This window comes from Symphalangus syndactylus, chromosome 18 (genome assembly GCF_028878055.3).
Source record: "Symphalangus syndactylus isolate Jambi chromosome 18, NHGRI_mSymSyn1-v2.1_pri, whole genome shotgun sequence".
In the NCBI taxonomy this organism is placed as follows: Eukaryota; Metazoa; Chordata; class Mammalia; order Primates; family Hylobatidae; genus Symphalangus; species Symphalangus syndactylus.
In genome coordinates, this window is record NC_072440.2 from 64,400,342 (window position 1) to 64,412,348 (window position 12,007).

A 12,007-nucleotide genomic window follows, 5' to 3' on the forward strand; every position below is an offset into this window, starting at 1 on the left:
GAATGAGGGGCACAGAGTGCCCAGGTAACGGCTCCTGGGAGCAGTGGGGAACCGTCGGATGCTTGAACTCTCGAGAGCTGGGCTCTGAGCGTCCTCGTCGAGCTGCCAACTCGGCCAAAGACTGAGCCAACAGTTTCTTCTGTTGCCGGGCAACGCGCCTTTTAAACCTGAGGGAGTGGCTGAGCATGCAAAGAACCCGCGCGAGTGACAGAGCGACCTTAACAGATTAGCGCGGCAAGGTTGCCGGGCAGCGCATCTTTTAAACCTGAGGGAGGGGGTGCGCGTGCACAGAATGGCGCGAGTGACAGAGCAACCTTAACGGGTTAATTAGCGCTGCAAGGTACCCGTGCAAGATACCTGCTGGCAATGGCGGCCGGCAGACCTGGGGGGGGCATGCAAGAGGTATTGGAGGGAGAGACGCCGGCACAAAGGTCGCGGGAAGAACAGGTGCCCACAATGGCTGCAGATCTGCCCGTGGATCACTGAAGATTCCTGCTCTCCTGCTGAGGTGGAGATTGCAGGGAGCTGAGATCGCACTATTGCACTCCAGCCTGGGCAACAAGAGCAAAACTCCGTCTCAAAATAAAAAAAAAGAAAAAGAAAAAAAAGAGGCCCGGCGTGGTGGCTTATGCCTATGATCCTAGCACTTTGGAAGGTCAGGACGGACAGATCACGAGATCCGGAGTTGGAGACCAGCCTGGCCAACATAATGAAACCCCGTCTCTAGTAAAAATACATATTTAGCCAGACATGGTGGCACGCGCCTGTAGTACCAGCTACTCCGGCGGCTGAGGCAGGAGAATCATTTGAACCTGGGGGCGGGGAAGGGATTGTGATGCGCCGAGATCACGCCACTGCACTCCAGCCTGGGCAACAAAGAAATGATCTGTCTTTTTTTTTTTTTTTTCTTGAGACGGAGTCTCCCTCTCTCTCCCAGCCTAGAGTGCAGTGGCGCCATCTCGGCTCACCGCAAGCTCCGCCTACCGGGTTCACGCCATTCTCCTGCCTCAGCCTCTGGAGTAGCTGGGACTACAGGCGCACGCCACCACGCCCGGTTAATTTTTTGTATTTTTAGTAGAGACGGGGTTTCACAGTGTTAGCCAGGATGGTCTCGATCTCCTGACCTCGTGATCAGCCCGCCTCGGCCTACCAAAGTGCTGGGATTAAAGGCGTGAGCCACCGCGCCAGGCCGAGACTCTTTCTTAAAAATAAAGGCCGGGCACGGTGGCACTTTGGGAGGTGGAGGCGGGCGGATCACGAGGTCAGGAGTTGGGAGACCACCCTGGCCAACATAGCGAAACCCCGTCTCTACTAAAACTACAAAAAATTAGCCGGGCGTGATGGCCGGCGCCTGTAGTCCCAGCTACTCCCGAGGCTGAGGCAGGAGAATGGCTTGAACCCGGTAGGCGGAGCTTGCGGTGACTTGAGATCTCGCAACTGCACTCCAGCCTGGGTTACAGTGCAAACCTCCGTCTTGAAAAAAAAAAGAGAGACAGAGAGCGAGACAGAGAGAAAAAGGTTTATTATTTTGAGACTCCGTCTCAAAAAAAAAAAAAAAAAGACAGAGTCTGGCTCTGTTGCCCAGACCAGAGGGCAGTGACGCGATCTCGGCGCATCACAATCCCTGCCCCGACCCCGGGTTCAAGTCATTGTGCTGTCTCAGCCGCCCGAGTAGCTGGTACTACAGGCGCGTGCCACCACGTCTGACTAAATTTGTATTTTTACTAGAGACGGGGTTTCACTATGTTGGCCAGGCTGGTCTCCAACTCCTGATCTCCTGATCCGCCTGCCCCGACATCCCAAAGTGCTGGGATGCGTGAGCCCCCACACCTGGCCACTATTTTTTCTTTCTTTCTTGTGTGTGTGTGTGTGTGTGTGTGTGTGTGTGTGTGTGTGTGTGTTTGTGTGTGTGTGTGCGTGATGAAGTTTCGCTCTTGTTGCCCAGGTTGGAGTGCAATGGTGCTATCTCAGCTCACTGCAATCCTGGCCTGAGCAGGAGAGCAGGAATCTTCAGCGATCCACTGGCGGATCTGCAGCCATTGTGAGGGCTTAGTCTTCCCATATCTTTTGTGCGCGCGCCTCTCCTTCCAGTACCTATCCCGCAAGCGTCCCCCAGCTTCCCCCTATCGCCAGCAGGTGCTGAGATCGCGCCATTGCACTCCAGCCTGGGGGACCAGAGCGAAACTCTATCTTAAAAAAAAAAGGATGAAAATTTTGGAAAAATATGGAAGAAACCAAATGGATTTTTAGCTCAACTAACTCGTAATTATTCAGTGTCTATTTTTTGCAAGAAACCGTATATTTCATGTCTACAATCAGGGCCAGAGTCCCAGCTCTCAAGTGTGGGTGTTTCCGAAGCAAATTGAAGAACACAGGCATAAAAGTGCATTAAATTAATAAAATTTTTCTCTCTGTCTCTCGCTCTCTTATTTATTTATTTATTTATTTATTTATTTATTTATTTATTTATTTATTTTTTGAGACAGAGGTTCGCACTGTCACCCAGGCTGGAGTGCAGTGGCGAGATCTCAGGTCACTGCAACCTCCGCCTCCCAAGTTCACGCCTTTCTCCTGCCTCAGCCTCGGGAGTAGCTGGGACTACAGGCGCCCGCCACCATGCCCGGCTAATTTTTTTTTTTTTTTTTTTTTTGAGACGGAGTCTCGCTCTGTCGCCCAGGCTGGAGTGTAGTGGCGCAATCTCGGCTCACTGCAAGCTCCGCCTCCCGGGTTCACGCCATTCTCCTGCCTCAGCCTCTCCGAGTAGCTGGGACTACAGGCGCCCGCCACCAAGCCCGGCTAATTTTTTTTTTGTATTTTTTAGTAGAGACGGGGTTTCACCGTGGTCTCGATCTCCTGACCTCGTGATCCGCCCGCCTCGGCCTCCCAAAGTGCTGGGATTACAAGCGTGAGCCACCGCGCCCGGCCATGCCCGGCTAATTTTTTGTAGTTTTAGTAGAGATGGGGTTTCGCTATGTTGGCCAGGCTGGTCACCAACTCCTGACGTCGTGATCCGCCCTCCTCTGCCTCCCAAAGTGCCACTGCGCCCGGCCTTTTTTTTTTAAGACAGAGTCTCGGCCGGGCGCGGTGGCTCACGCCTTTAATCCCAGCACTTTGGTAGGCCGAGGCGGGCTGATCACGAGGTCAGGAGATCGAGAGCATCCTGGCTACCACGGTGAAACCCCGTCTCTACTAAAAATACAAAAAATTAGCCGGGTGTGGTCGCGAGCGCCTGTAGTCCCAGCTACTCCAGAGGCTGAGGCAGGAGAATGGCGTGAACCCGGTAGGCGGAGCTTGCGGTGAGCCGAGATCAGGCCACTGGAATCCAGCCTGGGCGACAGAGGGAGACTCCGTCTCAAAAAAAAAAAAAAAAAAAAAAAGACAGAGTCTGGCTCTGTTGCCCAGGCTGGAGTGCAGTGACGCGATCTCGGCGCATCACAATCCCTGCCCCGACCCCGGGTTCGAGTCATTGTGCTGTCTCAGCCGCCCGAGTAGCTGGTACTACAGGCGCGTGTCACCATGTCTGACTAAATTTGTATTTTTACTAGAGACGGGGTTTCACTATGTTGGCCAGGCTGGTCTCCAATTCCTGATCTCCTGATCCGCCCGCCCCGACATCCCAAAGTGCTGGGATGCGTGAGCCCCCACACCTGGCCACTATTTTTTCTTTCTTTCGTGTGTGTGTGTGTGTGTGTGTGTGTGTGTGTGTGCGTGCCTGTGATGAAGTTTCGCTCTTGTTGCCCAGGTTGGAGTGCAATGGTGCGATCTCAGCTCACTGCAATCCCCGCCTGAGCAGGAGAGCAGGCATCTTCAGCGATCCACTGGCGGATCTGCAGCCATTGTGCGCGCCTGGTCTTCCCATTGCTTTGTAAGAGCGCCTCTCCTTCCAGTACCTATCCCGCGAGCGTCCCCCAGCCTCCCCCCATCGCCAGCAGGTGCTGAGATGGCGCCATTGCACTCCAGCCTGGGGGACAAGAGCGAAACTCCATCTCAAAAAGAAAAAAAAAAAAAGGATGAAAATTTTGGAAAAATATGGAAGAAACCAAATGGATTTCTAGCTCAACTAAATCGTAATTATTTACTGTCAATTTTTGCAAGAAACCATATATTTCATGTCCACAATCAGGGCCACAGTCCCAGCTCTCAAGTGTGGGTGTTTCCTAAGGAAATTGAAGAACACAGGCATAAAAGTGCATTAAATTAATAAACCTTTTTCTCTCTGTCTCTGTCTCTCTCTCTCTTTTTTTTTTTTTTTTTTTTTTTTGAGACGTAGGTTCGCACTGTCACCCAGGCTGGAGTGCAGTGGCGAGATCTCCGGTCACTGCAAGCTCTGCCTCCCGAGTTCACGCCACTCTCCTGCCTCAGCCTCCGGAGTAGCTGGGACTATAGGCGCCCGCCACCACACCCGGCTAATATTTTGTATTTTTAGTAGAGACGGGGTTTCACTATGTTGGCCAGGCTTTTCTCCAACTCCTGATCTCCTGATCCGCCCGCCCCGACATCCCAAAGTGCTGGGATGCGGGAGCCGCCACACCTGGCCACTATTTTTTCTTTCTTTCTTTTGTGTGTGTGTGTGTCTGTGACAAAGTTTCGCTCTTGTTGCCCAGGCTGGACTGCAATGGTGCGATCTCAGCTCACTGCAATCCCCGCCTGAGCAGGAGAACAGGAATCTTCAGCGATCCACGGGCAGATCTGCAGCCATTGTTGGTACCTGTTCTTCCCGCGTCCTTTGTGCCCGCGTCTTTCCTTCCAGTACCTATTGCATGCCCCCCGCCCACATTCGCCTCCCGCCATTGCCAGCAAGTGCGTTGCGCGCGTACCTTGCTGCGTTAAGGTCGCTCTGTCACTGGCGCCATTATGTGCACACGCAGCCACTCCCTCAGGTTTAAAAGGCGCGTTGCCCCGCAACATAAAGGTTGCTCTGTTACTGGCGCCATTATGTGCACACGCAGCCACTCCCGCAGGTTTAAAAGGCGCATCGGCCGGCAACACAGCTCATTGCTGGCTTAGCCTTTGGCCAAGTTGGTAGCTCGACGAGGACGCTCAGAGCCCACCTCTCGAGAGCTGAAGCATCCGACCGATCCCCACTGCTCCCAGGAGCGGTTACCTGGGCACTCTGTGCCCCTTATTCCTGTCTGGGCCCAGGCCGAGGACCTGCCAGTAGGGCTCAATTGCCTGGAGCCCGTTCAGCCCATCCCCCAGTTCACTTTGCCTGTGGGATCTCCCCGTTGCTCCTGCCCCTGGTCTGAGTGGCAGGCCATCCTACAAGCACCGGGACACTTCACATCAGTGGTGTCAAGACAATCGTTCCGTGATCCTGCAAGCCCTGTCTTCCTTCCGGGATCAGCAAGCCAGTGCTGTGTGCTCCGAATTCCAGGGCATCCTCCAGCTCAGCCACTGCACTGAGCACAAGGACTCTCTGTGGGGCCCAGGAGCAGGAAGTCACCCCTTTGGGGCCCGCAACACCCGGCTGTCCCCAGACTCGTGACCAGGGAAGGTATTGTTGAGGGCCCTGAAGGAGAGCAGGGCAGGGATGCCTGAGCAGGACAAGGACCCCAGAGTCCAAGGATTTGATGATCACCGAAGGGTCCCTGAGGTCACCGGGGATGCACGCTCTGCGTTTCGGCCCCTGCGGGACAATGGAGGCCTCTCTCCCTTCGTGCCCAGGCCCGGGCCTCTGCAGAGAGTCCTCCATGCCCAGAGGTCAGAAGTGGGCGATACGCAGAGATCCCAGACCTCCTGCACCAGCTCATGCACCAAACGAAACGCCATCTCGAGCTCCTACAGCTCCACGGGAGGCTTCCCGTGGCTAAAGCGGAGGAGGGGGCCAGCCTCATCCCACTGCCAGCCGACCCTCAGTTCCTCAAAGAAGGGCAGTGAGGACAGACCTCAGGCTGTCTCTTCAGGTCACACTCAGTGTGCACCAGGGCAGACACTCGCCCCCAGGAATGGCTCCCCCAGATCCCAGGCCTCTAGGCCCCGTGGACGCAAGTTTCCCCTGCTGCCACGCAGGCGAGGGGAGCCTCTGAAGATGCCACCTCCCTTAGAGCTGGGGTTCCGGGTCACTGCTGAAGACCTGGACCGGGAGAAGAAGGCTGCGTTCCAGCGGATCAACAGTGCACTGCAGGTTGAGGCCAAGGCCATCTCGGACTGCAGACCCTCAAGGCCTTCCTACACTTCGTGCTCACTTGCAACAGGGGCTTCTGGTCTGCCTTCTGTTTCTAAAGCACCCAGTATGGATGCACAGCAGGAGGGACACAAGCCCCAAGACGGCCTGGGCCTAGTGGCCCCCCTAGCTTCTGCTGCAGGGGCCCCCTCTACAGCTCCTGTGTTTGGGATGCAGCACAGACCACCAGGCTCCCTCCTGTTCGTCTCCTCATTTCCCCTTCCTCCCACCTTTTTCTACTTCTGGGACTCAGCCCAGGTCCTCTGGCTGATTGCTACACCCTTCGGCTCCTCATTTCCCCTTCCTCCCACATTTTTCTACTTCTGGGCCTCAGCCCAGGTCCTCTGGCTGATTGCTGCACCCTTCCCAGCTGCAAGCATGGACGGAAGCATTTCTGGAGCCAGTTCCAGCCCCCCACCCACGCCCATGGAAATCGACAGTAGTGAGGCGGACGGAGCTCGGCATTCCGTCAGAAGAAACCCTTTAAAGAGAAAGGCCAATTGGTAACAGGGCATGAGGGGGCCTGAACACCAGGGCGCCCCCAGGCAGAGCACTTCCATGGTGACCACGGGACCTGGCACAGGGAGCAACTCTGTTGGGTGGCACTTTTGTTTTTTTTGTTGTTGTTGTTTGCCAGATGCCAAATAAATATTTTTATTAACTTTCTTTCTGTACTTCACTTTTGTGTCATCAACATTTATGGCATTAACCTAAACAGAAGCCTCAGTCAATTAAAGAATAGAAAAGATAAACATTTTTAGAACTGTAAAGCGTGTTCTAAGAGTTTCTTGGCCATTTTACTTTTCTTTTTATTTATTTATTTTTTTTATTTGAGTTCCCTTAGTATTTATTGATCATTCTTGGGTGTTTCTCGGAGAGGGGGACGTGGCAGGGTCATGGTATGATAGTGGAGAGAAGGTCAGCAGATAAACACGTGAACAAAGGTGTCTGGCTTTCCTAGGCAGAGGTCCCTGCGGCCTTCCGCAGTGTTCGTGTCCCTGGGCACTTGAGATTAGGGAGTGGTGATGACTCTTAACGAGCACGCTGCCTTCAAGCATCTGTTTAAAGAAGCACATCTTGCACAGCCCTTAATCCATTTAACCCTGAGTTGACACAGCACATGTTTCAAAGAGAGCACGAGTTTGGGGGTAAGGTTATAGATTAAGAGCATCCTAAGGCAGAATTTTTCTTAGTACAGAACAAAATGGAGTCTCCTATGTCTACTTCTTTCTACACAGACACAGTAACAATCTGATCTCTCTTTTCCCCACATTTCCCCCTTTTCTTTTCGACAAAACCGCCATTGTCATCATGGCTCGTTCTCGATGGTCGCTGTCTCTACAGAGCTGTTGGGTACACCTGCAGAAAGGCTGTCACTTCACACTTGGAAGGTTGCACAGCGGCCAGGCAGAGGCACTCCTCACTTCCCAGATGGGGCGGCCGGGCAGAGGCGCTCCTCACATCCCAGATGGGGTTGCTGGGCAGAGGCTCTCCTCAAATCCCAGACGATGGGCAGCCGGGCAGAGGCGCTCCTCACTTCCCAGACAGGGCGGCCGGGCAGAGGCGCTCCTCACATCCCAACGATGGGTGGCCAGGCAGAGACGCTCCTCACTTCCTAGACGGGGCGGCGGTCGGGCAGAGGCTGTAATCTTAGCACTTTGGGAGGCCAAGGCAGGCGGCTGGGAGGTGGAGATTGTAGCGAGCCGAGATCACGCCACTGCACTCCAGCCTGGGCAACATTGAGCATTGAGTGAGCGAGACTCTGTGTGTAATCCCAGCACTTCGGGAGGCCGAGGCGGGCAGATCACTCGAGGTCAGGAGTTGGAGACCAGCCTGGCCAACAGGGCGAAACCCCGTCTCCACCAAAAATACAAAAACCAGCCAGGTGTGGTGGTGTGTGCCTGCAATCCCAGGTATTCGGCAGGCCGAGGCAGGAGAATCACGGGAGCCCCAGGCAGGGAGGTTGCAGTGAGCTGAGATCATGCCACTACACTCCAGCCAGGGCAACAGAGGGAGACCGTCTCAAAAAAGGAAAGAAAGAAAGAGAGAGAGAGAGAGAGGGAGGGAGGAAGGAAGGAAGGAAGGAAGGAAGGAAGGAAGGAAGGAAGGAAGGAAGGAAGGCAGGCAGGCAGGCAGGCTTTTGTCTTTACTTTCCATCACATCCCTGGGGGACCATTTAAGCTGACGCCCGCAATTGCAAGTCGGGGATCCAGTGTCACCAAAAACAAGGCAGGCTTCACGTGCAAGTCTGGGCCGGCTTCTGACCCTAGCAACCCCACTTCCCGCGTGGGCACAGCAAGGAGGAACCTGGCCTCTAAGGCTCCCTCATGCGCCATCAGGAGTTCTGCTGGACACAGGTCCAATGGGCCATCCTCCAGCTCATCCTTCTCCATGTCGGGCTTTTGAGCCCGTCATAAATTCCTTCCCTAGAGTGAGATCCAGAAGAGTTTTCTCTAGATTTCCTTCCAATATTTTTGTAGTTTCGTATCTTATTTTCTCTAGGTTTCCTTCCAATATTTTTGTAGTTTCGTATCTTAACATTCACATTTAAGTCTTGAATCTATCTCGAAGTGATTTTTCTATATGCTGAGAGATAAGGGTCCAGTTTCATTCTTCTGCATGTGGCCATCCAGCCCTCCTAGTACCATTCATTGAAGAGAGTGTCCTTTCCCCAGTGTGTGTTTCTGTCGGCTCTGTCAAAGATCAATTGGCTGTGAACATGTGTCTGTCTTTCTGGGTTCTCTCATCTGTCCCATTGATCTAAGTGTCTAGTTTTATGCTAGGATTATACTATTTTGGTTACTATGCACTCGTCAAAAATTTTGTAGTTCTAATTTGCAGTGAAATGGGATGCCTCTAGTTTTGTTGTTTTTGCTGAGCATGACTTTGGGGTCTTTGAGCTCTTTTTTGGTTCTTTTTTATGAATTGTAGGACTTTCCAATTTTGTGAGTGATGACATTGGTATTTTGGTAGGGGTTGTATTGAATCTCTAGACTGCTTCGGGCAGTGTGGTCATTTTAATGCTATGAATTCCTTCCATGAGCATGAAATGATTGTCCATTTCTTTCTGTCCTCTTAAACATTTTCATCAGTGTTTTGTAGTTTTCCTTGTAGAAATCTTTCACCTCCTTGGTAAAATCTCTTCTGTGGCATACATTTTTCCATGTTGCTGCTATTGTAAATGGGATTGCCTTCTTAATTTCTTTCCCAACCAGACCATTATTGGTGTATAGAAATGCTGCTGATTTTCTTGTTGTTGTTGTTGATTCTGTATTCTGCAAATGACTGTATTAATTTATTTATCAAGTCTAGGGGTTTTCTGGTGGAGCCTTTACACGTTTCTAGATCCAAGATCACATCTTCATCAGACAAGAAGAATTCGATGTCCTCTTTTCCAGTGTGGATGCCTTTTATTGTTTTCTCTTGCCCGATTGTGTGATGTCGAATAGGAGTGGTGAGAACGGGCATCCTCGTCTTGTTCCTGTTTACAGAGGAAATGCTTTCAACTTTTCCCCATTCTATAGTAGGTTAGCTATGGCTTTGTCGTATCAGCTTTTATTATTTTCACGTACGTTGTTTTGTTTGTTTGTTTGTTTTTGTTTTTTGAGACAGAGTCTCACTCTTGCCGCCCAGGGTGGAGCGCAATGGTGTGATCTTGGCTCACTGCTCCCTCTGCCTCCTGGGTTCAAGCAATTCTCCTGCCTCAGCCTCCCAAGTAGCTGGGATACCTGGCTCATGCCACCACACCTGGCTAATTTTCGTACTTTTAGTAGAGATGGGGTTTCACCATGTTGGCCAGGCTGGTCTTGAACTCTTGACCTCAGGTGATCCACGCACCTCAGCCTCCCAAAGTGCTGGGATTACACGCGTGAGCCACTGCACACAGCCCAACCATTTTCAGGTATGTTTCTTCTATACCTAGTTTGTTTGTTACTTTTTTCAAGACATGGTCTCACTCTGTCTTTCATGTTGGAATACAATGGCACCATCATAGCTGCAGCTTTGAACTCCTGGGCTCAAGCCACTTCAGCCTTCTGAGTAGCTGAGACTACCAGTGCATGTCACCACAGCTGGCTAATTTTTATTTTTTTGTAGAGATCTATGTTCCTCAGGTTGGCCTTGAACTGTTGACCTCAATTGACCCTCCCAGCTCAGCCTTCCCAAAGCACTGGGTTGACAAGCATGAGCCATTGCCTGGCCCAGAGTCACATTTTAACATATATCTTCACTGCCAGGCTCAAGTTTTGGCAGTGACTGAGAACCCTAAGGGAAAGTGTCTGGTCAGGCTCGGCCCAGTCTGTGCACAGGAGGGGAATGGAAAAATGGCCCGTGGATGGTTCTTTTGGAGAACTGGCCAGACAAGCACTGAGATGCCGTTTCCTGGAATACAGGGCCGTGCCATGTCCAGCCCAGCTGCCAGGTCCAGGGCCCTCGGCACCATCTAGTTTGGGAGCTCATCCAGAAGTGACCTCATTTACCCAAAGCAGCTGGTCTCCTTTCCAATCTGGTCCCATTTGAGAGATGCAACTGGGCCCTGTCTTCCAGGAAACCATTTCAGTGCATGCCTTTGTCCCCGCACTGGCTGGCCTCTCTGTACCGTGAGAACTTGGGTTATGCAAGGCTCTGCCTGTCAGCTGACCATCATGAAGCAGCTCTCTTCTGTTCCGGTGAGGCCGACTAGACTCCGACACCCCTGCCCTGGGTCTGACCATTCTCTCCTTCACCCAGAAGTGACCTCCAACCCGATCCTGTGCCCTGTCTTCTGGCAGCTGCTCTGGGGAAGGGCATTTTGGCCTCAAGGGCTTAGAGTGTCGTTTTCTGTTTTCTGTTTGTCTTTCCAGAGCTGTTTGGGACAGCCGATGCATCAGTCCAAGGACTGCTTCTTTCGAAGGCGATCTTTCTTTCAAGGGTGGGTATAAAAGTTCTTGTGGCTGGGCGCAGTGGCTCACGCCTGTAATCCCAGCACTTTGGGAGGCCGAGGCAGACGGATCACGAGGTCAGGAGATCGAGACTAAACTGGCTAATGCGGTGAAACCCCGTCTCCACTAAAAATACAAAAAAAATTATCTGGGCGTGGTGGCGGGCACCTGTAGTCCCAGCTACTCGAGAGGCTGAGGCAGGAGAATGGCATAAACCTGGGAGGCAGAGCTCGCAGTGAGCCAAGATCGCGCCACTGCACTCCAGCCTGGGTGACAGAGCGAGACTCTGTCTCAAAAAAAAAAAAAAAAAAGAAAAAGAAAAAAAAATTCTTGTGATATTTGTATATGAAATCAGCCTTCACTACATGGATAGGACCAGCACGCTTCCGTGGCACGACTCTACAATCTTACTACATTTTTTTTTTTATTTTGTATTTTATTTATTCCTTTTTAGACAGAGTCTCATCACTCTGTCGCCCAGGCTGAAGTGCAGTGGCGAGATCTCGGCTCACTGCAACCTCCACCTCCTGGGTTCAAGCAATTCTCCTGTCTCAGCCTCCCAAGTATCTGGGACGACAGGCACACGTCAAAACGCTCAGCTAATTTTTGTATTTTTAGTAGAGATGGGGTTATGCCATATCGGTCAGGCTGGTCTCAAACTCCTGACCTCAGGTGATCGACCTGTCTTAGCCTCCCAAAGTGCTAGGATTACAGGTGTACATTTATTTATTTATTTGCGATGGAATCTTGCTCTGTATTTATTAATTTATTTATTTGAGATGGAGTCTTGCTCCATCACCCAGGCTAGAGTGCAGCGCTGCAGTCTCGGCTCACTGCAACCTCTGCCTTCCGGGTTCAAGCGATTCTCCTGCCTCAGTGTCCTGAGTAGCTGGGATTACAGGTGCCTGCCACCACAGCTGGCTAA

At 52.0% G+C, this 12,007-nt stretch overlaps 1 protein-coding gene across 1 annotated transcript; it reads left to right on the plus strand.

The window, feature by feature from the left end:
• The first annotated feature begins 366 nt into the window (after positions 1 to 366).
• Positions 367 to 6,829, plus strand: LOC129467516 (putative POM121-like protein 1). The gene is given in 4 exon segments (XM_055252031.2): positions 367 to 447; positions 2,092 to 2,136; positions 5,162 to 6,421; positions 6,503 to 6,829. Coding segments are annotated over 4 exon segments (1,554 nt in total). The 3' UTR covers positions 6,671 to 6,829.
• The last annotated feature ends 5,178 nt before the right edge of the window (positions 6,830 to 12,007 follow it).